This window comes from Rhincodon typus, chromosome 30 (assembly GCF_021869965.1).
Source record: "Rhincodon typus isolate 14 chromosome 30, sRhiTyp1.1, whole genome shotgun sequence".
Lineage (NCBI taxonomy): Eukaryota > Metazoa > Chordata > Chondrichthyes > Orectolobiformes > Rhincodontidae > Rhincodon > Rhincodon typus.
In genome coordinates, this window is record NC_063361.1 from 21,612,676 (window position 1) to 21,639,384 (window position 26,709).

The 26,709-nt window shown below is 42.7% G+C and overlaps 1 protein-coding gene across 9 annotated transcripts in view; it reads left to right on the top strand.

Moving 5' to 3' along the window:
- Positions 1–26,709, top strand: part of LOC109917604 (acyl-CoA-binding domain-containing protein 5-like) — a 106,818-nt gene that overhangs the window by 52,216 nt on the left and 27,893 nt on the right. For all 9 annotated transcript variants that reach the window (XM_048614753.1, XM_048614747.1, XM_048614748.1 and 6 more), the window contains 2 exons: positions 1,819–2,083; positions 15,323–15,528. In XM_048614753.1, the coding sequence (XP_048470710.1) occupies positions 1,819–2,083; positions 15,323–15,528 (471 nt within the window). The remainder of the gene's footprint in view (positions 1–1,818; positions 2,084–15,322; positions 15,529–26,709) is intronic.

A 26,709-nucleotide genomic window follows, 5' to 3' on the forward strand; every position in this document is an offset into this window, starting at 1 on the left:
CCTCCTCTGTCCCTTCCTTTAAACCTTGAACCTGTCTCCTTCCTAGTCGTTTCTGATGTGGCCCAGGGTCTCCTGTGAAGTGCTTTTGGATGTTTTGCGACAGTAAAGGGGCTACACAATGCAAGTTGTTGTTGAAATGAATTTTTCAAATGACAGGGTAATATAATAAAAGTATTTAATGTAATGAAAGAATTGGACAGGGGTGGAGATGGTGGGTACCAATGATGTAAAATTAAATGCAAGGAAATCACAGCAGAGTATTACAGAAATTCATTACAGGGGAGATGGTGTTCACGTCAATAGAACAGTCACCCAACGCTCCATCTAATAACCAGGGAACATGGGTTAAAATCTCCTTTGGTGAAAATTGAATCTAATTAGTTGATAAATATTGAATTGAAAACTAATCTCATTAAAGGAACTGTTATTGATTGGTGAACCAGATGGGATTTTCAACAATGTTCTTTGGGCAAGGAAATCTGCTGACCCTTCCCCAATTTGGCTTAGGTGTCATTCCAGATCCAGACTAATGGGTCATCTCTGAATTGCCCTTCAAAATAGCCTCGCAACCAATTCAATTCAATTAATGGTGGGCAACAAATGTTGGACTTGCATCCTGGCAAGGCTGTGGAAACCCAGTCCTGATGAAGGGTGTAAACCCAAAATGTCGACTCTCCTGCTCCTCTGATGCTGCCTGGCCTGCTGTGTTCCTTCCGCTCCACACTGTGTTGACTCTGACTCCAGCATCTGTAGTTCTTACTATCTTCCAGTCGCTGAAAATCCTACTGCGAAGTTTCTTCTAAGGATGCCCACCTTGAAGAAGTTGTCCTGCTCCCTTTGAAAAGATCTCAGTGGATCTCTTTTCCACTGCCACCCACTGGTGATCTCTGCCCTGAAGCTCTTTGATCACATACTGAAACAAACCTGTTACTACAGCCTTGTCTCCCTCCTCAGTACCTGCCTACACTGCTGGCTCATCCCTCATGGACTCCAAACAACGTTCAGACCATCCCAATTTGGACCAAACTGCGACAACCATTATCTACAGTACATCCAGAGCTTCCAGAAACGGTTTTCTCTGGGGATCCTCAGCTCCATGCTGGCAGCCATGTTGCTGGTATCTTCTCTCACTACAGTCAGCCCTACCCCAGCTCAGAGCCTGTCTTTCCCAGACTCGTGAAGGACCTACACAGGATCCACACCCTCAACAAATGCTTTTTCTCCACTCTATGAGCCCGGTCCTGATGAAGGGTGTAAACCTGAAACGTTGACTTTCTTGCTCCTCTGACGCTGCCTGACCTGCTGTGTTCTTCCTGCTCCACACTGTGTTGAGTTTGTGGAATTGACTTCTGAGGTTAGTGGTTGGGACAGAAACAGCGTGAACGTTGATTAGCTGAAGGAAAGGAGGATATGGATCAGGGTCGGTAAGTGTGCTAATCACAGACGTGGCTGTTATTAATGTCATATTAAAAGGTAAGTTGTCTCAAACCATTCTTATCCTAACACATAGCCACCTGCCATCCTAGCCACAGGTAGGCCATTGCGTAGGGCAAATCTTTCAAGTGCTGATAAACATGAAAGGAAAGGGAGCTATAAAAAGGCTCAATCAGACTGTCAACTACTGTCCTTCCAGAAGGCCTAGTATAATTTGTCCAGTAATGGCATCTCTCCAGTTCATTTAATCCCCTGACAAAGCTAACTAAACAGAACTAAAACATCAAAGGCGAGAGATTGCTGTCAATTCCTTCCCTGATCCCTGAAGTTAATCACAAAAGGCTGGTCTAGCGATAATCTTTGTGTTTTGTTTGTGTCTTCCAGATTTTGGCAATTCAGAGCAGCAGGACTGTTGCAGAGCATTCCCAAGATCCATTGAATTTACAGGATGTTGAGTCTACAGAATCGTTCTGCAGTGCTAAAGTTTCCGCTTGTAGGCCAGATGCTTACCTTTACAGGTGTGACAATTTACCTGCAAACCAAGAGACATATGCATGGGCAACAGATGGAGGAGGAGGGAACAATAAGGAGAAAAAGATAACATTTACAAATCCATCGTCTAGATCTGAATGGCTAACTGAGGGGAAAGGTATGTATATGTGAAGAGCTGTCCGATCAGCATTGTGATGGAGGCAATGACCTGGAACTTATTAACAATGTGGGATTTGTAATGATAACCGATAGGATTGATTTGTTGCAAGTAAAAATTTAGATTTGTTGCAAGTACCTGCTCCGTTCACTGGGATCTTTCTCTTTTTAATAGTCTGGTCAGCTTTATCTTCACCAAGCCTGACTGCCACTCCCCCATACCTGATGGCTTGGGAGCGGGACCTTGGTATATGACAGTGAAGCCCCCAACTGAACTGGACCAGAAATCAATAACAACTTGCATTTATATAACACCTTTAGTGTAGTAAAATATCCCAAGGTGCTTTGTAGGAGTTTTACAAAGTAGAACTTCACACATACGGAGATATTAGGACAAAAGATTTGTTAAAGTGGTTGTTTTTATGGAGCATCTTAGAGAAGGAAAGAGAGGCAAACAAGTTTAAGGAATGAATTCGAGAGTTCAGATTTTGGCTGCTGAAGGAATGGCCATCACATGGTTCATTTTTAACACTTCTGTAATTTTCCTCAACTTTTCGATCTATATTTTTGAGGATTGACTATTGAATATTTACTTTAAGCCCAGTGACTCCCACAGTTATCTTCAATACAGTCCCACTTCCGGCAGAATCTCTATTCCACTGACTCAGACTCACCTTCCCTATTTCATTTGTGCTGATGACATGTTCTCATATGTCTTCCATTTTACCAAGCTTGTTATGGTTCTTGACCACATCATCCAATTTTCTACATTTGTGCTCTCAAATCTTCCTTACCATCCAAAACCACTAGATGGCTCCAATCCTCTTTCCTTCAACCCCAGCAGCACGCCCACCCCCATATTCAGCAGGTAGATGTCCTTTACCCCCAGATATCCTTCCATCCCCTTTAGATATTCTGAAAGAACTGTCCCCTCCATGACACCCTGATTCACTCTTCAGTCGCTTGTAACTACTGCTTCCCTTTTCACAACACTTTCCCTGGCAAACACAAGGAGATGCAAAGCTCTCCCTTTTGCTGCTCCTGTCTCATCCTCCCGAGCATGCAGAGTAATACGCGGGTAATTAGTACTAGATAATAGAACTGGTGCAGGCTGAATGGCCTCTTTCTGAAAACTGGGCAGCATGGGTAAGTTGGGTTGAAGGGCCTGTTTCCATGCTGTAGACCTCTATGGCAATTCTGTGACTTAAGGATGTTAAATGGAGGTGGGGACCATTGACATCCATGAGCATAGCATCATACTGTCGGATGAGGAAAAGTATCTAGTACCCATCCTGGCACCAACCCACTGCATTTTCAAGCGACACATTCCTATCAGCAATACACATTTGTGTCTTTCTATGTAATATACTGTATTTGCTACTTGCTGTATGGTCTTCTTTACAATGGGGAAGCCAAACTAAGATTGATTCTTTTACAAGTGCTCCGACTAACAGCAAATTATTCAAGTGTCAGAAGTTGTCCTGAAAATATCCAACACCGAGGTTTGTAACTAAATTAGGGCCACTCCACACTGGTGCTGAAAGTTCAATCTGTGGGATGTCATGTGTGAGTGTAACTGAGCGGGACTGTACTGGATATGCTTCTAAATGAGAAAAGGGCATTTTGATGAGCTACCAGAGGGCATCTGGGACTCTTCAGAACTATTTCCTGTCAGAAGTATGTCTTACAAAGAGAAGGAGAAAGAAATCGTAGTGAGTATGAACATCCCAGTTGCTAGGTTTGTGGATAACAGCAAGCTTTTGGCTAGTGTACATTAGGAGCCAGGCCAATGAACACTGTAACACCAGCTGTAACCACACTTTTAAGTATTTGGAAGGAATGTAATGTTACATTATAAGTAGGTTCCATATCATTGCTTCTTCAGTCTTCAGTGACACTCTTTGGTATTTGGTGAAACCTGACCCGCTTGTTTTTAATTTGCACTTGATCTCTGAAGCTGTACTCCATTGAACACAGCACAATTACTTGAGTGTTCTGTAACTTGCAGCCTCCCAGTATCAGATGGGACAAGTGTGCTGTCCCCTGCTTAGAGACACAGAACTTGTATCTTCTGGACTCACTTTATTGTTTTGTTTCCTGCTTGTATTGTGGTGGCAAAGGTCACAGAATGATGAAGTAATTGTGAAATGGTTCATTAAACAAGGCTTGGCCTATTCTTATTTCAACCTCCATTAAGACAGCAGAGAATTGCTGGGTGAAGGGATTGTTCTCCTGTGTTAAATTGTCCTGGGAGAAGAACACAACAATGAGACGAGCAACACAATTTTTTAAAATGACATCAATTGCACAGCGACTATAATATTACAATTGTTGTATTGAACATTACCGTTTAGGGTGAAAAATAAATTGAAACATCAAGCGGTAGCTTGGTTTTGCCATCAGGATTACAAGGGTTCATTTTTGCAGCAGTTTTTATAAAGGGAACCTGCAACGAAACATACAAGTAATAACAGTCCCTTTCAGTGGCATTTCAAACAAGAACAGTTGAGATTTTTATGTTTCACTGTATTACACTGCACCAAATTTAAAGATAAAGTTTACCGATCTGTTAGGGCAATGGGCTCAGGGTTGCTCACTTCGCTCAGTCATACATTGTTTCCCTTGTTTCGATTGGCTAACTGGCAGAAATCTGACTGAAGGCCATGTGTGTAGAACCCTACTTCAGACAAACTGCTGGAGTTGTATTTGCCCTAGTGATGGGTAAAAGTTGAGGAGGGGGTTGTGGGTGGATCCACATGTGGATGTCAGCCATGAGAATGGCTGACATACTGATCCCATGCCTGAAGTCACTGGAGCAGAACAGAAAGGTAGGAGCCCTACACAATGTGGCAATCATTATTGGGAAGGAGTGTTTTTTCTTTTAATTTGTTTCATTGTATGTGGGCATTGCTGTGATGTGGTCAGAATTTATTGCTCATCTCTAATCATCCTTGAGAGTGTGCTGGTGAGCAGCCTTTGTGAATCTGACCATGAGGAGTAAGTGCATGCACAGTGTTGCTGGGAAGGGAACCCAAAGGTATTGACCCAATGAAGGAGCAGTGATGTATATCAAGTCAGGCTGCTGAGTGGATTGTCGGGGACCTTGGAAGTGGTTGTGTTTTCATGCACCCCCTGCCGTTGTCCTTCTAGGGGTCTGGAATGACGAGTTTGGAAAGTGATGTTGAAGTAGGTGAGTTGTTGTAGTGGATATGCAGTGCTGCCACCAGTGGAGGGAGTGAACGTTGATGGTGGTGGATGTGGTGCCAGTCAAGTGCTGCTTGGTCCTAAATGTCGTCGATTTTCGTGAGTGATGTTGGAGCTGCATCCATCCGGGAAAGTGGGAAGTATAGCATCACCCTCCTGAGTTGTGCCATGTTGATAGTGGACAGGCTTCAGGGAGTCAGCAAATGAATAATGCATCAAAGAATTCCCAGCCTCCAACCTGTTCCTGCAGGCACAGGAGAGGCAGTGGTATATAATGGTAATGTCACCGGACTAGTTACAAATGCTGGTTGATCGCAGTGTCAATTACACCATCCATCACCTTCCTGAAGATCAAAAATCTAATATTGAAGTGGAAATTGGTCAGATTGAATTTGTCCTTTATTTCTGTGGGCAGGACATACCCTGGGGTAATTTTACACATTGCCAGCTAGGTGCCAGTTGTAACTACTGGAACAGCTTGGCTAGGGGCACTGCTAGTTTTGGAACACAAGCCTCAAGTACTATTTTTATAATGTTGTCAGGGCCAATAGCCTCTGCTGTGTCCAATGCATTCAGCTGTTTCTTTATATCACGTGGAATAAATTGAACTGGCTGAATATATCTGTGATGCTAGGAACCTCCAGTGGAGCCCAAGGTGTATCATCCACTTAACACTTAGCTCAAAATTACTGCAAATGCTTCATCTTGTCTTTTGCAGTGAGGGGCTGGGCATCCCCTTCATTGAGGATGATGGCATTTGTGGAGTCTCCTCCACTAGTAGCAAGTGCTGGTTGATGGTAGTGTCAGTCAAACCACTTTACCGATAATGGAAAGTTAAATGTTAAAATGGTAATTGGTCAGGTTGAATTTGTCCTGAAGAAGGGGTCACTGAACCTGAAACATTAACTCTGATTTCTCTCCACAGATGCTGCCAGATCTGAGCTTTCCGGCAATTTCTGTTTTTGTTTCTGATTTCCAGATTCTGCAGTTCGTTTGTTTTTTTTTGTTCCTTCACTAGTTAATTGTTTAGTTGTTCACTATCATTTGTGACTGGATGTGGCAAGATTGCAGAGTTAGATCTGATCCATCAATCATGAGATCACTTAGCCCCATCTATTGCGTGCTGCCTGTATTGATTGATATTCAAGACATCTGCTGTTGTAGCTTCATCAGGTCAATACTTCAGTTTTAGGTTTGCTTGTTGCTGGTCCTGGCATGACCCCCTGCACACTTCATTGAACCAGAGATAATCTCCTGACTTGTTGGTAATTATAGATTTGGGGTTGGCAGGAATTATGGTCCAATACAATTCTGCTTCTGGCCCTCAGCACGTCACGTCGGCCCAATCTTGAGTTGCTAGATCGATTTGCTTCCTGTTCCATTTAGCACGGGTGGCATGCTACAAGATTATTTGGGTACAATTCAGTCAATAATGCTTCTATTTCCATTTTAACAATGAGCACGAATTACGGCACCAATATGATTGAGCTTTGTGGGCGAACTCTTAGTACCTACAAGTTTAGCAGCTCAGGAACTGTTACTCAGTCCAACAGGTCCATGCTGATCTTAATGCTGCAGGTGAATCTATCCCCATCAACAAATTGTTATGTTCTTATCTAGCTTCCCCTTAAATACATCATTTATTCCTTATTGTAGCACGTTCCACATTTCATTCTGAAGATTCATACCAGATACAAAACATTAACCCAGTTACTCTCTCCATTGATACTGCCAGACGTATTTGTTTTCTCCAATATTCTCTGTTTGTTTCAAATTTCCAACATCTGCAGTATTTTGATGTCCCCCCCCTCAACCCCCACATTTCATTGCCCAGTTTGTGGCTAGTTTCTGCTGAATTCCCCATTGGATGTGTTAGTGAATATTGTATATTTCTGACCTCTAATCACTTTCTCACCTGCAAGTGGAAACATCATCTCTACATCTAACTTATTTAATCCTTTCATAATTCCATTCGGACATCCTTGGGTCTTCTGATTACAAGAGAAAACAGATCCTGCCTATTCCATCTTTCCTAATGGATATAATTTCTCACTTCTCAGTATTCACAAAAGGAGAAAGACACTGTAGCCAGGGATTTCAGTTGGTGTGGTGAGGTTCTAGAACAAGCTAAGATGTATAAGGAGGAGCTATTAGATGTTTTAGCAGATATAAAGGTGCATATATCCCCAGGGCCTGATGAGATCTATCCCAGGCTGATATGGGAGGCAAGGAAGGAGATTGCTGGGTCTCTGGCTGAGATATTTAATACTTTGTTGGCCACAGGTGAAGTGCCAGATGACTGGAGGGTGTGGTTCCTTTGCTCAAGAAGGGCAGTAGGGATAGACTAGGAAATTACAGACTAGTTAGTCTGATGTCAGTGGTGGCGAAATTATTGGAAAAACATTGTAAGGGATAAGATTAATCAACACTTGGAAAGGCTGTGATTAATCAGCAATAGACAGCGCAGATGTGTTCAAGGGAGAATCTCATTGAATCCCTGCAGTGTAGAAAGAGGCTACTTAGCGTCGACCCTCTGAAGAGCATGCCACCCAGACACAACCCCACAACCTATCCCCGTAACCCCTCATTTCCCATGGCTAATCCACATAGCCTGCACATCCCTGGACACTATGGGGTAATTTAACATTACCAGTCCACTTAACCTGCACATCTTTGGACTGTGGGAGGAAACCGGAGCATCCGACAGAAACCCACGCAGACACGGAGAACATGCAAACTCCACTCAGACAGTCGCTAAGACTGGAACTGAGCCCAGGTCCATGGTGCAGTGAGCCAACAGTACTAACCACTGAGCCACCATGCCACCCATTCTGTCTGGCTAATTTATTTGAGATTTTTGAAAAGGTGACTAAATGTATTGATGCGGGTGATGCAGTTAAATGAGGTTTCCATGGACTTCTTTAAGGCCTTTGACAAGGTCCTACTGGAAGGCTGGTCCAAAAGGTAAGAGCTCATGGGAGCCAAGGCAAGTTGGCACACTGGTTCATAAAGTGGCTTACAAATAGGAGGCAAGGGATGATGGTGACAGTGGAGATTTGTTTTTCTAACTGTAAACTTGTGACCAGTGGTGTACTATAGGGCTTGGTGCTGTCATCTCTGTTATCTGTTATGTACATTAACAAATTGGATGTGAATGTAGAAGGTATGATTAGTAAGTTTGCAGATAATATGAAAATTGGTGGTGTTGTTGACCGTGAGGGGGATGGTCTCATGCTACAGTCTAATATTGGTCAGCTGGTAAATTGGGCAGAGCAATTGAACACATGAAATTTAATTTTGATAAGTGTGAGGTAATGCATTTTGGAAGGTCTATTAAGGGAAGGATAAACAGAATGAATGATAGGTCCCTCAGGAGTACTGAGGATCAAAGGGTCCTTATTGCACAAGTCCATAGATCCCTGAAGGTGTCAGCACAGGTGGACAGGGTGGTGAAGAAGGCATACAGGACAATTGCCTTTATATTGGTCTTGTGTAGAATATAGGAGCAAGGAAGTCTTGTTACAACTTTATAAGACATTGATAAGGCCACAGATGGGACACTGTGCAGTTGTGGTTGTCACCCTATCGGAAGGATGTGGAGAAGATGCAGAGGAGATTCACTGGGATGTTGCTTGGGACCGAAAGTCTCAGTTATGAGGAGAGATTGGATAGGCTGGGTTTGTTTTTCTTGGAGCAGAGGAGGCTGAGGGGTATCTGATTGAGGTACACAAAATTAAGAGGCATGGATCGTGAGAATCTTTTCCCCATGGCAGACATCTCTGAAACCAGACGGCATAAGTTTAATATGAGGAGTAAGTGATTTAGAGGAGACCTGAGGGAAATCTTTTTTCACTCATGAGATGGTAGAAATATAGAATGTGCTGCCTGAGATGGTGGCAACATTTAAGGAAGCATCTTGATGAGTACTTAAAAGGCCAAAGCATAGTAGGCTTTGGACCAAATGCAAGTAAATGTGCTTAGAGACAGCAAGAACTGCAGATGCTGGAGTCAGAGAAAACACAGTGTGGAGCTGGAAGAATACAGCAGGCCAGGTAGCATCAGAGGAGCAGAAAAGTTAATGTTTCAGGTCAGGACCCTTCTTCAGAAATGTGGTTAGTTAGTTTGGGGTTTGTTGATTGGCGTAGACATGGTGGGCTGAGGGCCTGTTTCCATGCTATATTACCCCTGACTATTGTAGCTTCTTTGCAAGTCATTGTGTGCCCCTTATTCCTTTTTATTTGATTTTGGTGTACTAGCTTTGCTGTTTTTCAATTCTAGTAAAAAGCCATAGCTTAGATGAACTCCCTCTCAGCAATTTGTCTTTGGATATGTAATTATTCTGATCAGGAAAGACAGCTTCAGTTTTAAATGCAGTGAACTCCCCATCTTGAACAATTCAGGTGGAGCTTGCAAACAGCTGAAATTCACTTTCAACATGAGGGTCTACAAGACAATGCAGCAGCGATTTACCAGAACTTTCCAAGGCTTGAGGATTTTAGCCCCAAGGTTATGTTGGGAAGTTGAGGTTATTCTCCTCTGAATGAAGGCGATTAAGGGGCCATTTGACAGAGGTATACAAGATATACAAAGACAAATTATTGTGTTTAGGTGTTAACATAAGGACCAAGATTTAATATTTTGGGCCAGAGATAAAGTGGAGATGTCTGTAAGAGATTTTTTACATAATGAGTGACAATATCTGGAGTTCAATGCCAACAAGAGTGGTGGAAATGGTGATTAATGATTCCAAAAGGAAATTATATGGACATATGCGGGAAGTAAACTTAAAAATAATAGAGCAGGGGGTTGGGTTGACCATATTCCTCAATGAAGGTCTGGCATGGACTCAGTAGACTAAATGCCACCCTTCTATGCCATATAAGACTCTGTGACACTCTCTATCTTCTGATTTGATTCCATGTACTGTCCACTCCTATAAATTCCCTGTATGAATTTGTGGTATAATATTGTCATTTAAGATCAGAAGTCTTGGGAATTGCTTCAGCCCCTTGTTGCTATTCATCCAACACTTGAATGAAGTTTCAATGAAGTAGAAGAGATTGCAGCTGCTTCTGATTACTGGTATTGAACAACTGTTACAAATTGGCTCAATAGTTTAGCAGCGAGACCTTGCTTTAAAAAAAAAATCAAATTCCTACACTTATTAACCAACTCACCAAAAAAGTACTTGCATGAATACGACATTTTAGTTTCAGTGAACATTGTTGTGAATGTAGACTTGCTCAAGGTCTAAATTTTCTGCTGAAAGGCATGGGTGAAGGCCAATGTTGCAATTCCTTTCTGGAATTTCCACTGAAAAGAAGCAGTCATGCACTAAAGAAAGGACTTGGATTAAATAGTACACTTAGAAAAAACCACATCTAAACTCCACATCTAAATCAAGAAAACGCAGAGATAGTAGGAACTGCAGATGCTGGAGAATCTGAGATAACAAGGTGTAGAGCTGGATGAACACAGCAGGCCAAGCAGCATCAGAGGAGCAGGAAAGCTGACGTTTCGGGTCTGAACCCTTCTTCAGAAATGGGGGAAGGGAAAGGGGCTCTGAAATAAATAGAGAGAGGGGGAGGCAATGACTCTATCCACCTATCATCACCTCCCCCTCTCTCTATTTATTTCAGAGCCATCTTCCCCTCCCCCTTTTCTGAAGAAGGGTCCAGACCCAAAACGTCAGCCTTCCTGCTCCTCTGATGCTGCTTGGCCTGCTATGTTCATCCAGCTCTACACCTTGTTATCCAAGAAAATGCAGCCAGCTTCACCCAGGGAGTAGCAGATCCTAGAGACCAGCAAAATCCCACGTTCACTCCTCAGTTTATGACAAGTCCACGGATCTCCGAGTGCACTGCCTCCCAAACTTTTCCCTGCTCTGACCCTGATTTGACTCTTCAAAATGGACATGACCCCAGAGTGAGAGAGATGGGTGGTGAGAGGGAGAAGAAGCTTGAAATTAGTAAAGGTGGCGGGGGGGTGGGGGGGGGAGGGGAGCGCGCTGTTTTGAGATTAGTTTTGTTTTGAGCCACTATTTTTACAGGCTCTGACTCAGTCAGCGCAGTGTCCTTGGAGCTTGTTCACTTAGGCCACACTCGCTGAGCAATGGGAAAGAATAAGATTTGTGTTGTGCCTGGGGCCTTGGCTCAAGACCCAGAAGTGTTCATTCTGCAGACTGATGCCACACCTGTCACCAGGGAGTGAGCAGGCACAGGAGCTTGTGACCGCAGTTACCCATCCTGCATCCACACTGAGGGTGTCTACGACCTACAGATCGGCAACCGGATTGTTAGGAATTCTGCAGTTAGTCTGACCTGGAGGGAAAATCAATCATGGTACTTGCTACTGATGCCTATCTGATGGTGTCTCATGGAATGTTTGTGCCAATGATGGTGGGCACAGAGACAATCATCTATTCTTTGTGATGCTCCCCCAGTCCGATTGCCTTCTGATGCACAAGTCTCCCAAATTTCCAGCTCTTTGGGGTGAAGGAGGTGCAATTGTGGAGTAGTGATAATATATCAGCTGCAAATTTGGAGTGGGATTCTTTTTTGGTGAAAATGCATGTTATCAGAAGAGGAGTGATTGTGACATCTGCAAATGCAGTGATTCTGTAACTTGAACCCCGACTGCTGCAAACATGCACAATACATCAAAATCCAACCATCAAGGAAATGGCAGCCACAAATATTTAGAATGCCAGTTACTGAATTTACTGAAACATTGTCTATTTCAGGGTAGCTTTGGTTGAGGAAGGGTCACCGGACTGGAAACGTTAACTCTGTTTTCTCCTCCGCAGATGCTGCCAGATCTGCTGAGCTTTTCCAGCAACTTTGTTTTTGTTCCTAGCTTTGGTTGAACTAAGAGAGCAAGTTAATATTGTGGGAATATGCTCTTGCACCTGCCTGCTCTGCAAACCAGTGCAAACTGTCACCACCAAAAAGTTCTTGCCCTGAGGCCGGTGTCCCAGTTAGCAGCTGTACAGTTTTAACTGGACTTGGAGCTGCTTTATTCTTGCCCAAAAATTGCACTCTGCCAATATCATCTAATACCATTGCAGCTTGGCAGGAAACTCAAGCCTTTAGGTTCTATCCTCTACCATTACAAATAATGAATGCGCATTTGGACAAAGCACAGAGAGCATCTAGTGACCAAAGAACTTGTGTCGAAAAAAAATCACGTTTAAAATGTCCATTTTTTAAAGTCAAAACGTGAAAACTTTATTCATGAAGTTGCAATTGTGTACAAGAGGGAAATAAAGCACCTTCATGCACAGTGTTGGTCATTCTCCCAGGTATAGCACGAACTGTGAACTGTCAGATAGTTCTGGTGTTATTTCAGGAGTTGAGAGGGAGCAAAAGGATTGGATGACCGTGTGTATGTAAATCACTAAAACCTAGTGAACAACCACAGAAAGTAATTAAAATGGTTTCTGGAATTTTTGGATTTTTCTTCAAGGGATTGGAAGTCAAACATGAGAATGTGATTTTATAGAATCTTGGCCAGGCCACCATCTGGAATAGAATGTCATTTCTGTGGACTTGCCCCAGGAAGAGTACTTTAGACTTGGAGAGTATGCAGTGCACCAGAATGAATCGAAAGATAAATTGGGGTATTTTCCAGAAGTTGACGAATTAGATGCTGTAGCGAAGCAAGCTATGTTGAGTTCAAGTGGACAGATATAAAAAGCAATTTAGTAGATTTAAGAAGATTTGTCCTTTATCTCAAAGAACTTGGCATCCAAAGGGAAGGACGTTGTGCTGTGGTTTTCTTCTGCTCTGGTCATATCCCAACTGGAGTGGTGTGTTCAGTTTTGGGTACAGCACCTTAGGAAGGACAAATTGACCTTGATACAGGTACAGTCGCATTTCATTTGAATGATAGCAAGCCTTAATGGATTAAATGATGAGAATTGGTTGCATAAGCTTGACTTCTATTCCTTTGGGTTTAGATAGTATTGGGGTGATCTACTTGTGGGGCAGTATTTAAAGGAACTAAATAATTCCAAAGGGGAGATAAATTACCTGAAGTACATAACAATGGCACACGATGGTGGCGGCACGGTGGCTCAGTGGTTAGCACTGCTGCCTCACAGCGCCAGGGACTTGGGTTCGATTCCACCCTTGGGCGACTGTCTGTGTGGAGTTTGCACATTCTCCCTGTGCTTGCGTGGATTTTCTCCGGGTGCTCCGGTTTCGTCCCACAGTCTAAAGATGTGCAGGTTAGGTGAATTGGCTATGCTCAGTTGCCCACAGTGTCCAAAGATATGTAGGCTAGGGATATGCAGGATTACAGGGATAGGGTAGGGGGATGCCCTTCAGAGGGTCAGTGTGGACTCAATGGGTCAATCGTCCTGTTTCCACACCGTGGGGATTTTACGATAAACCAGCTTAAGCAAAATTTGCAGGATTCCTCCCTTAAAGGCTACCAGTGAACCAGTTGGTTTTATAAGCATTCATGTATCAGGTTGCAAACCTGCTGCACTCACTTTCATAGATGGCTGTGGTAGAATTTGAACTCAGCCACTGGGTTGTTCGTCCAATACCAGAACCAGTACACTGCCACAGCCACCTTTACTATAGTTGTAAGAATACCAGAATGTCATTTTTCCTTCTGTAAATCATTTGCAATCAGTTCTGCCTGTTTAGTCGCATGTTTGTTTACCCATTGAAAATCTGCAGTGTTGGCCTTCGACTGCCACAGATATTGGAAGAAAGCATCACAATGTTCGTATACAGTTACATTTAAAAACCGAAAGCACTGCGGATGCTGTAAATCAGGAAGAAAAACAAATTTGCAGGAAAAGCTCAGCAGGTTTGGCAGCATTTGTGAAGGAAAAAACAGAGTTAACGTTTCGTATCTGGTGACCCTTCCTCAGAACTGGTGGCTGGGAAAACATCAGTTTATTTACATTTACATTTACATTTAACCTGGGTGCCTACTTTCCATGAATGAATTTTTTTCCATGATGGCAGCTGCAACAAGGACTATTTTCAGGGCCAAGTACTACTGTACTAGAGAACAGGTGGGACTGGAACCCAGGCGTCCTGGATCAGAGCTAAGGACACCACCACTGTGCCACAGGAGCGCTCGAGATGATCAAGTACTCTGTGAAGCTTTTGTATCTAGGACCCTAATTGCTCAGTAGGTGCTTGTATGGCTACTGTTTTGATGGAGTTCAGCTTGTCGGACCTTTTCTGCTAGAACTACCCAAGTTGATGGGTTTGTTAAGAGGGCGTATGGTGTGTTGGCTTTCATTAGCAGGGAAATTGTTTGAGCTGTGAGGTTATGCTGCAGCTCTATAAAACCCTGGTTAGACCACACTTGGAATATTGTGTTCAGTTCTGGTCGCCTCATTATAGGAAGGATGTGGAAGCTTTAGAGAGGGTGCAGAGGAGATTTACCAGGATGCTGCCTGGACTGGAGGGCAGGTCTTATGAGGAAAGTTTGAGGGAGCTAGAGCTTTTCTCATTGGAGCAAAGAAGGATGAGAGGTGACTTGATAGAGGTGTACAAGATGATGAGAGGCATAGATAGAGTGGATAGCCAGAGACTTTTTCCCAGGGTGGAAATGACTATTACAAGGGGGCATAACTTTAAGGTGATTGGAGGAAGGTATAGGGGAGATGTCAGAGATAGATTCTTTACACAGAGAGTGGTGGGCGTGTGGAATGTGCTGCCGGTGATGTTAGTGGAGTCTGATACATTAGGGACATTTAAGCGACTTTTGGATAGGCACATGGAGGATAGTAAAATGTAGGGTATGCAGGGTAGTTTGATCTTAGAGTAGGATAACAGGTCGGCACAACATCGTGGGCCGAAGGGCCTGTACTGTGCTCTACTGTTCTATGTTCTAACTTTGTTCCACTGCTCCAGGATTGCTGGGCAGGGAAGGAGAATGCCGACTCACTAATCTAATTTGCGGCTTGTTGGTTTTGTACTCGCGTCCTCTAGTTCTGTGACTCATTCATGCTTTGTTTTTGATGGCTGCTGCATAGCCTATGTTCAAATGTGTTTCTTTACCACAACAGGACTGCAGCAGGTTCAAGGTAGAAGCTCATGGAGACTGAGAAACAGCCCTGACAGCAACACAGAGGACAATGAAAGAAGGGTACACAGAGAAAAGACTGTGATCACTGTCAATGATAATATTGTGAGGGTTCTTCATCATCTAGAAGAGGACATGCAGTCTGTGTTACAGAGACTCAGTACGCTGGAGGGCCTGACAACGTCGCAGGTATTGAAATGATTTCAGTATAGCCTCATATATTCTGTTTTTATTGTCAGTTTAACAACCTGGTTTCTAAGGAGGATTTTTAAGGTTTCACCTTAGTGCAAAAAAAAGGAAACTAATTAAAATGGGCCGACAAATCCAGAGAGAATATCATTGTTTTTTCTTTTAAATAAAAATGTTATTTTCGACATGGTTAAAATGTAAGAAAAGGAACAAGAAAAAAGTTTTGTTTTGAAAGATGGTCAAACTAAATTACAGTTAATGTACAGGACTTTGGTGAGGCCACTTTTAGAAAACTGCGTACAATTCTGATCGCCCGCCTATAGGAAGGATGTTGTTAAACTTGAGAGGGTGCAGAAGAGATTCACAAGGATGTTGCCAGGATTGGACAGTTTGAGTTATAGTGAGAGGCTGAGTAGACTGGGATTTTATTCCCTGGAGCATCGGAGGCTGAGGGGTGACCTTATAGAAGTTTATAAAATCGTAAGGGGCACAGATAGGGCGAATAGTCAGTGTCTTTTTTTCCAGAGTAGGGAGTCCAAAACTAGAAGACATAGGTTTAAGGTGAGAGGGGAAAGATTTACAAAGGACCAGAGGGGTAACTTGTTCACACAGAGGGTGGTGCGTAGGTGGAACAAGTTGCCAGAGGAACTGGTGGAGGTGCCCACAATTACAACATTTAAAAGGCATCTGGATGGGTATATGAATAGGAAGAGTTTAGAGGGATATGGGCCAAATGCTGGCAAATGGGACTATGTACGTTTAGGATATCTGGTTGGCATGGATGAGTTGGTCTGAAGGGTCTGTTTCCGTGCTGTATGACTCTGACTGTGTTAAAGACTGTCACACACCTTAAAGTAAAGGGGCTTACCGTGAAATCCTGCTAGCTCCTTGCTTTTTATAAAATGTGGTAACAATTTTTTTTTTTAAAGTTATTCGCTTGTGTGATGTGGGCATCACTAGCTGCACCTGTTTATTGCCCGTCCTAAAGCAGAATCTGTGTTAGCTTGCTGTCACTTGTCTCCCAGTATGATGGTGGGAGATGTGTTGTTAGAGATGACAGTGGGCAGCATTACCTCTGGGTGGTCATTGGTTGTGCCAGGTAAGGTTGAGTAACTCACCATCTCCAGAAAATATTGATGGCTTCAGAGATTAGATTGCTGGTTAGATGGGGAGTGGGATCATCAATGGAAGAAATGTGATCATGTTCTTGACTGGTAGAATTGGGCAGGGATGCCTGAGATCGAATGGAACTTGAGAATAAGTGATGCTTAAATGTTAAATAAGGATCATTTAGACAAGAACTGAGGATATAAGTGACATGGGGGGGCTTTTGCAGAAGTGTCCCTACCTCTGGACCAGAGGCCTGGTTTCAAGTCTTCCCCTGTCCCAAAGGTTGTTGAGAAAATATTAGTTAATGGCACAGGTGTCACTTGTGTGGATCTGGAAGGCCTGAGTTCAATCCCAGCAGCACCTTTCTGAATCACGCTTATTTTTTAAAAAATGACACAGAGGAAGTGTCCCCACCTCTGGGTCAGAAGGTCTGCATTCAAGCCCCCCATCGACCTGACCTGGAGATGTCCCACAACCTGCAGGTTAATTAAAATAATTATAAATATAGGGAACAAATAAGCAATGTTGTTGGAATTTGTGGTGTTTCATTCAAAATAAAGCTCGAACTGGAAAGCATACTCCTACACTCTGTCTCACCAACCTTTTAACCCCTGATGTTTAACAAACACATGGCAAATGAGCTAATCCTTGAATAAGCAACCAAGCCCAAAACCTTCAAAAATAGAAGAAGTCAATAAGTGAGCAACTGTGGAAAATCCAAATCACAACAGCAAAGTTCAGAGCATTGATTCACGAAGTATCATCTTCCATGATGAAAGAAAGAATATGGAGGACAATAGGAGCTTCGATGATAATACACAGGGGAATGGTTGCAATTTTGCAGTTAGTAAACAATCATTAAGTGTTTGAACTGAGTCAACCTTTTGATTGATTGTCTCGGTCTTCAGGGCACTAATCGTACAATAATGGTGTCACTGTATTTGCAGCCCTTGCTCAATAGCTAACCAAGTGTGAAAGACTGACATATCCTCCTGCATAACTAATGTGCTTCCAGCATTTTCTGAAGATCATTCCTTTCCACTTGAAAAACAACTTGAGAATTTCACTGGCTGTGACCCTATTCCAGATGAAACGCTAGTCTGGAGATACCAATGATGCTATCCTGTAAGCAATGTGCAAATCTGCAGATCATTTTTGATCAGAAAACAGTGGAAACAATGCCCTCAAATTCAGGAGGAAATAAGATTTTACTGACTGACCCAAAATATTGAATGTTTTTTGAATTGGAATATACTTAAAATGAGCTAAATGGAGTAAAAGACATAGTAAGAACTGCCGATGCTGGAGTCAGAGATGACAGTGTGGAACTGGAGAAGCACAGCAGGCCAGGCAGCATCAGAGAAGCAGGAAAGCTGACGTTTCGGGTCGGGACCCTTCTTCAGATTTTTCTTTCCTGTTCGTCTGATGCTGCCTGGCCTGCTGTGTTCCTCCAGCTCCACACTGTTATTAATGGAGTAAAATGTCTCTTTATGTAGAAGTGTTTTATCAGTAAAGTATTAAATCAGGTTTTTCTTGACAGCAAATTTATTACATCAATTTACCCCATTACTGAGATGTGAGGCTCTTTAGTGAAACTAGTTTTTACTAGTTTTAGAGCATGAAAGAGAGATTGAAGCTGTTTATGGGTCATGATCACCATGGGGATATTCATGGGCAGGGCAGCAGGATTTACTATATGTGGGTGATAAGGGTCCAATGTAGGTTTGTGGGCACTGGGTGAATGGGCTCACCAGGTTTGCTTAGGTTTCTTTCAGAATATATAATGACCAAAGTCCACAGGTTGACCTTCGTTTATATTGGCAGTTGTTGAGGCTGGACTCAGGCATCCTGGTGTCTCCCGGGGCAGAATTACCTGAAGATGTCAGGGTGCAGGTTAGCCATGTGAATAATCAGCAGGAGGCTGGCCTCTCCTACCACTTCCAGGGAAAGTGCACTGAGCCACAAGCCTTGTAGGCAAGTAGTGAGGATGTTAGCAGGCCTTTGCCTGGAATTAAGGCCCCATGGATGGAAGTCCTGCTGCGTGAGTGTCAGAGGTGGACAACCTTTCTGCTTAGCAATACCATGGAGGAGGCCGAGACAGCTGACAGAAGAGCACCCCCAGAGCCCTGGGACATAGAGGACCAGGGACATGTGGGCTGGAGAGTTTTTTTTGAGTTTGGAGTTGAAGTAGAGTAAGGGAGGGAATGGGAACATGGTAGCTAATGAAAAGGCATTGCACACCCCCTGAGCTGATGTTCATTCAGTCCCTTTTTTAATCGGACACTGATTGAGTTTGATTAAAGGACCCCTCCACACCCCCCCACTCCGCCTGCCCCATTCCAAGGTGACAAGCTGCCCAGGGGGTAGCAGCTGGCTTGCAGGCTATAGCAACAGACCTGGGTGAATCCCAGTGGCAGTGGGATGAGGTGCTTATGTGGTCATTACTTGGCGGAACATTGAATGTGGGCTTTCCCAGAGCCTAATTCTGAGGAAGGTGGGAAGGTGAAGGCGTTCGGTTTCTCCAGCAACCCAACATAATTGAGTGCCCTTCCCCGTCCAAGCTGACCACCACCAAGAGCAGATGATTTCATCCCCAGGCCAATGGAGCCAGATTCATTCGTGTAAGCACTGGGGGCTGGTTCACTGACAATGTGAACCCAGAATGCAGTCTACCAAAGGAACTCCAGATTGCAGCAACACCAACACTACTCTGAAGTCATCAATAAATAAATCCAACTGGTTCACTAATGTCCTTTAGGAAGGGAAACTGCCATCCTTATCTAGTCTGGTCTACATGTGACTCCAGACCTACAGCAAAGTGGTTGACTCTTAACTGCCCTCTGAGCAACTAGGGTTGGGCAATAAATGCTGCCTAATCAGTGATATCCTCATCCCAGCAATGAATAAAAAAAAAGAGTTTAGCCTCTATTTAGGAAATTTTTTGCTCAAGACAATATTGTTCACAGCAAGCCTGCTGGTACTTGAAGAAGCTACATAAATGTCTCAAAAATACAGCAAGGTAATTATTTAAGATTTGGGTTAAATAGTATTATTTGATATTGATGGAAAATAATGTCTAGATATTTGTTTATTAAGTGCTGGATGATTTTATTATTATTTTATCTCCAATGCTTCACCCACCCAGCATTGTAGCAGCAGTTAATGCCTAATTTTCCATAGTTGGAATATCTGTGGCAATTCCTCCTGTTTCCTCCCCAACCCATTCGCCACTGGAGTTTCCCAAGGATCTGTGCTCGATGTGTCTTCTGTTTCTCACATTTATGTCCCTGATTAAACAACCCCTCATCCCCAATCCAATTTTAAAAAACCCTACTTCTGCATCACTCTCTTGATCTCTTAGCTGCCCCTTAGACTGCCTATCTGACTTGTTTGGATAAGTCAAAATTCCCCACAAAAATGCTGTTCCTATGCTATTGAGGCTGCCTATCCTAATACGTGCTTATTTTTACCTCCATAATAAAAATCTCAGCACCATTGAAAGGCTTGAACATTCTTCTCTATGTCTTTATGTATAACAACCAAGTGTTCTCCTAGTGGCCTTGCCTGTTCCCCTCTCCCATCAACTCCACTCGTCCAAAGCCCTGCTACCTGAACTCTAAACCTGGTGAGCCCATTCACCCAGTGCCCACAAACCTACATTGGACCTTTTATCACCTACATGTACTTAATCCTGTTTTTCTGCCCATGAATATCCCCAATCTCTCTTTCGTGCTCTAATCAGGAAACCCCTGCCATAAGGCCCAAAGTTAACAGTCGCTTGCCTGAGAAAAGAGCAAGCCAGGACAAAGCAGGGACAGGAATGTATTTGGGGAGATCCAGAGTATCAGTTTTGACACCAGGAGGACTATTTCCTTTGTTCCCTGTTTCTACTAATGCTATAAATCTACCTTAAAATAAATATTGTTGTAAAGTTGGGTGGAGTACTTGTGGATTGGAGGCAAGTCATTAGAGTTTAATGTTTGTAAAATGATAGGAGGGGAAAGAGTGTGTGGTCCCTTTAAAAGATGATGTGCTTTTTCTAGTCTTGGAGATTTAAAAAAAAGTCCGTGGGCATTTCTGATGAAGGGTCTAGGCCCGAAACATCAGCCTTCCTGCTCCTATGATGCTGCTTGGCCTGCTGTGTTCATCCAGCTCTGCACCTTGTTGTCTCGGATTCTCCAGCATCTGCAGTTCCTACTATCTCTGTGGGCAGCTTGTGGGTTTGCAGGTGCACAGAGCACGTGAATTATAACATTGTATCAAAAGGCTGGTTGGTTAGCAGGCCAAGCCACAGTTTTGTATGTTATCAAGACAATCAGTTCTGAGTTAGCCAATTAATTTAAACCAGGCACTTAGGTACTAAAAACCAATTAAATTTAAATCTGATGGTTTTGACAACATAGGACCAATCCTATTGTCAAGAAGTTGATATGTCACCAAAGGTATAAAAGACAGGACAACTGCAAAATCAGCTAAGAGTGGATTGCCATCTGCTAAGAACTCAGCTCTCTCGACTCTTAGAGAAAGCATCACCTACATAAAGGTACCGTGGCACTCTTAGTTAATGTCCCTGACAGAAGATTAATGGAGAAGACCCAGAACATTCCGGAAGACGTAACCTGGCTGTAATTTTGAGAGCATACCATTAGAATTTTTTTTATTTGGGAATAGTTAGTAGTTAGATGGGAATTGTTTGGTTAGTTAATCATTCAGTTAATTTGTTCATTGTTAGTGTCAGATAAATAAATTACTTGTTGATTTATAGAGTGAGCGTCAGGAGTTTATTTCATTTAACCACTCCTTTATAACAGATTGGGGGTGAGTGACAGGTTATACCACTTTTCACACTTCTTTTAACAGATTATAGGGCAAGGCGAGCCTCTCTGGGTGTTTCGATTTGAGTTACCAGAGTGGGGAGCGACTTCCACTTTATAACAATATGCTGATGATTCCACTAGACAGTGAATAAGAATATGTTTCCAGTACCTTTGCTTTGCGGCCAGCACCTTGTATTTAGAGGAAATCTGTCCTGCCCCCTCCCCACCCAAATACCAACCACCACCAAGTGAGAAAGATTTGCATTGTAAAATTCACTTTTGTGTTAGGTAACAGACGATAGCAGCCATATTTACTGGCCACTTTTCAGCCCCTAAACCCACTGGATTCTCTTCCTTTGTTTACCCTTTACTTAGCTATTGATTATGTGCATAAAATATAAATGGATTCTGGAACAAACTCTGCTTTTAAATGAATCCCGCACAGCTGGATTCCAGTGGTTCAGTTTATACCCTGTGTAATTATTGCGCTGAGCAAGAGTACACCGTGATTCTTTCTAAGTTCCGTTTGTACATTTGAATATTAGGTGTGTCTTAGTGTAAGCAATTTGCTTCGTGACAATCTGGCCCCTGTGAACTTCAGAGGAAAAGAATTGTTATTGTAGTAAGAACTGTTGCTAGGAGCTGAGCATTTTAATGCCTGTTTTAGTAAGTATCACAGGCAGTAAGCAGCAAAACCAACGAGGAGCTGACAACTTTATAGCCTCCAACTGAATGTGTATTACATTCAGTGAGGAAAATCCAGAGGGAGAGCCCACTCTGAGCTTTAGTTGTGCACTTGCTGATGCCTCATACATTAGTAGGTGCTTGGGAAAGAGCCAGACACCATTACCAAGTGGCCTAAGATAAAACGGCAAACTATTTAAAGTTTACTCTTTACTCACATTGTTTTAAGAATTGGTTTCCTGAATTTGGACAAAAACATGGGAAAAAACATTATTTAAAATGTACATTTGTAAGGAAAGATGAATACTTGAAACAGGCTTGAAAATTTACAAAGAACTCATTAGCTGAAATGTGAACTTAGCCTGTGCTCATCGTTTCACTTGTAATCAATCACCTATCTTAATAGGTCTGTTACTTATCCATACAGGCCAATTATATAGTGGGACTTTGCATGTTCTTTGTAAATGTTGATTTTAGGGTTCGTGATCACAGTTACCTAATATAGGTAGTTAAGAATTTTGTAGCAATTTTCCAATTAGTTTATACAGTTTGTTAAGAAGCAGCCATTTGGATATGATACCTTAGTTAATTAAACAAAGAGAGTATACACTGTGACAATTGAAGAAAGTTCCCCAATACAAGAGGATAAATGAGCTATTGACATGGAATGTGTTGGTCTTGTTAAAGTTGTTCTCTAACTGAAGTGTTAGGCAGCTCCTCCTGGGTCGTCTCCTCCTCTTCTGATCTATCTTGCATCTGGAGAAGACAGCTCCCTGACAAGGACTGTTGCTACAAGAGATATCTTCTGCCCTTGAGCACTCACTGGGGGATCCCTTCATTTCTAGGGACAAGTAGCTCACACCGCATCAATTGTCAGAATCCTTTTAGCCAATATTTGTGGGGCAGTTACTCATGCTACCAGGGTGACTCTGGTCCCCTTGTTCCATTTCCATTTCAAAGTTAGTTTTAATTCCTTCTAAGGAATATTCAAAATGGTTTAGGGTAGTGCCCAATAAATCTTTTTGCTTACACTTATGGCTAGAAACGACTGTAACACAGCTAAATGAGGTCCCGTGACACAGGTAGAAGAACACAGTTTTAAAAATCCTAATTTCCAGGATGTATGTGAGAATTATGAAACATTGCGTTAATATAATCCCCATACAGCACTTTGAAAAACTTTGTGCTTTTCTTCTCTTGTCCAGCTGATAACTGGAATCAGGCAGGACTAATTCCCAAAGCCTGTTCACCATCTACAAGGCGTAAGTTAGTGTGATTGAATACCCTCTGCTTTCTGGGATGAGTGCAGCTCTGACTACAGCCGAGAGGCTAGACACCAAACCAGCCAACTTAATCGGTTCGCCATCCATTAAACACATTCCCTCTACCACCAACACAGAGTGATAGCAATGTGTCTCATGTATGGAACTCACAGCAACAACTCATCAAGGAGTTTTTCAACAACACTTTCCAACCCCTGACCTTGGCTACTTCAAAGGACAAGGGCAACAGATACATAGGAATGCCACCACTTGCAAGTTTGCCTTCAAGACACATACAAACCTGACTACATTGTTGTTCCTTCACTATTGCTGGGTCAAAAATCCTGGGACTCTCTATCAGCTCTATGCAGCACCACAGACAGCAGTAATTCACAAATGTGGCCTAGCCAGCAATGCTCAGTTCCCATGAAAGACATAAAAGAAAACTGATCACACCTTGAGCAGAAAACTGAGTATTCAGTCTAATGCATTTTACTAGAGGCGGATATCATTTATTTTCCAAAAGTGAGTTCTCTTTTTCTGCTTCTATCCCCTTGATATCTTGCCGTCTCACAGTTTGCTACATCTAGTGGATGCTGTGCTACACATTCTTGTGCAATGCCCTGAGCTACCAGTTAGAAAGTAAATGAGGGATGCTATCAAGGGCTCTGATATCATATATGGAGTGCTTTCTTTGAATAGCACAACTATGGTCAGGATTTCTGTGACATCAGAACCCTATTAGCATATCTACAGTGAGATGGGACACTGATCCATCTCCCTATTAGCATGTTATAATTTTTCCCATGTGTTGATGGTTCTGACTGGCTTGCAAGGTGCCCTTATTGAAGAGTTCAACTCTTTCAGTATCTAGCCTGTATTTGTTAACTAGTAAATTGTGAAATTACAGATGTTGCTGTATAGATTCAGATTGGTGAAATTTGTCTGTGTCTACAGCAGCAGTGCACTCTCAGAAACATCAGTATTTTTATTCTATCCCGTTAAAGCACCTTTCTGGTGCATTTGACCTTGTATTCTGTTAATTTGCATAATTAATCTCAATGTCTAAATGCCAGTCTTTTTCAACTAGTATTGCTTTTGTGATTTAATATCTAAAAGAGACAAGTGATTCTTTCAATTTAGAATTTATTTAATTTGTGTTAAGAGTGGAAGTGTGCTGGGCTTTTTAATCCTCTATCCTTTCATTGGATGTTCTCTTAGTCAAGTGATTTAATTTCACCATTTAGTGACAACCGTGTACAAATGGGGGGAGGTTTAATAAATCACTACTATGAAATATTGGTGCGCATGTACTACTTTTTAATTCAGATCAAATTCAGCAAAACCACAAAGAATCAGACTGGGGGGAAAAATACAGCATGGTTAATTTACAAGTATAGTACTAAAGACTCCAGTATCTACATTCATCTGGGATTATTAATAATTATAGGTATTACACTTAGATTAAATTGTTTCTTGAATTATTGGGTGGCATGGTAGCTCAGTGGTTAGCACTGCTGCCTCACAGCGCCAGGGACTCGGGTTTGATTCCACCCTTGGGTGACTGTCTGTGTGGAGTTTGCACATTCTCCCTGTGTCTGCGTGGGTTTCCTCCGGGTGCTCCGGTTTTCTCCCACAGTCCAAAGATGTGCAGGCTAGGTGGATTGGCCATGCTAAATTGTCCATAGTGTTCAGGGATGTGTAGATTAGATGGGTTATAGGGGGATGGGTCTGGGTGGGATGCTCCGAGGGTCGGTTGTTGGGCCGAAAGGGCCTGTTTCCACGCAGTAGGGATTCTATGATAAGCAGCGTTCTAGGTCTTTCTAAAAAAAAGCTTTCTCTCATGTCAGCATTTTTCCCTTTACTTTTTGAAAGCAACAAATTATGCCAGACCATAGTTAGACAGTATCTCACTCCAAGTCGTGAACAAACAATTGGAGGTCAGAGGTCATCAAGGCTGAGTCAGATCATTCCTTCACCTAACAATCAGGTGTCACTGACCCTTCTAGCAGTGGGAATCTGCAGCAGCAACATAAGCTAAAACCAAGGCCCCTTTCAGTTCGTTCTTTATTTTTGCCTGATTTTTACCTTGCAAAGGTGTGAAATCCTGTGAACCCCTGAGTCCCTGTAGTGTGGAAGCTGGCCATTCAGCCCATTGAGTTCACACCAACCCTCGGAACAGCATGCCACCTAAACCCAACCCCCACCTCCCTATCCTTTCCCTGTAACCCTGCACTTCCCATAGCTAATCCACCTAGCCTGCAAATCCCTGGACTTTATGGGTTAATTTGGCATGGCCTATTCACCTAACCTGCACATCTTCGAACTATGAGAGGAAACCAGAGTAACCGGAGGAAGGCCACGCAGACATGAGGAGAATGTGCAAACTCCACAGAGAGATGCCGGAAGGTGGAATGAAACCTGGGTCACTGTGAGGCAGCAGTGCTAACCACTGAGCCACCGTGCTGCCTGAGATTTACACCAATCAGTTGATGAAGTCATGAAAGGTGTTGCTTGATGATGTGTGTGAGCAGCGCACACAGTGAAGTCAGCAGCACATTGTAGGTGTGCGTTCCAGAGCTGGCTGTCAGCCTGAAATTTTGCAGGTAGAACAAGCCTGAATAATTCTGCGTTGTTAATATTGTAGATCACATTGCTTACTCTGTTTAAGTTTCTCTCTCATTGAATATGCTTGGTAACACAACTAAGATCTGATATAACGGAGTTACTCAATGTCCCATCAGTGGATATGTAACTAACAAAGAAGATTGATTTCCTGAGGTAATTTCAACTTATGAGTTATGTGAAATAATATGAGTTTTTACAGTAGAGGAGACTTACAAAAAGCAGACATCTAGAACTACTGTTGAAGACCTTGAAAGTGGCTTATCTTTCAATTTAACCATGACATTAATCTTCTGCATATTACTAAATACTTAATATTCAAATTAAAAATTGAACTTCCCCAGAATTTAGCGTTGTTTTAATATTTCGCTCCTTCCATTGATTGCACACCATGCCTGTCCAATTCCTCAAACAAGAAAAAAGCCTGTCAACTGAACAGATCCAACCCAGTTCTCAGTTTAAATTTATACAACTGAAAGATGGGCTAGAATGACTGGGTAACAGATAAAAAAGCTTAACATTTGCTTGTTTCTCAGAGAGATTTTAACTATGCACAACAAACTCTCAAAAAAGCAAATGAGATAGGGCAAGAAATGAAATAATGGAGACAACAAAGTGCAGGGCTGGATGAACACAGCAGGCCAAGCAGCATCATAGGAGCAGAGAGCCTCTCTGCTCCTATG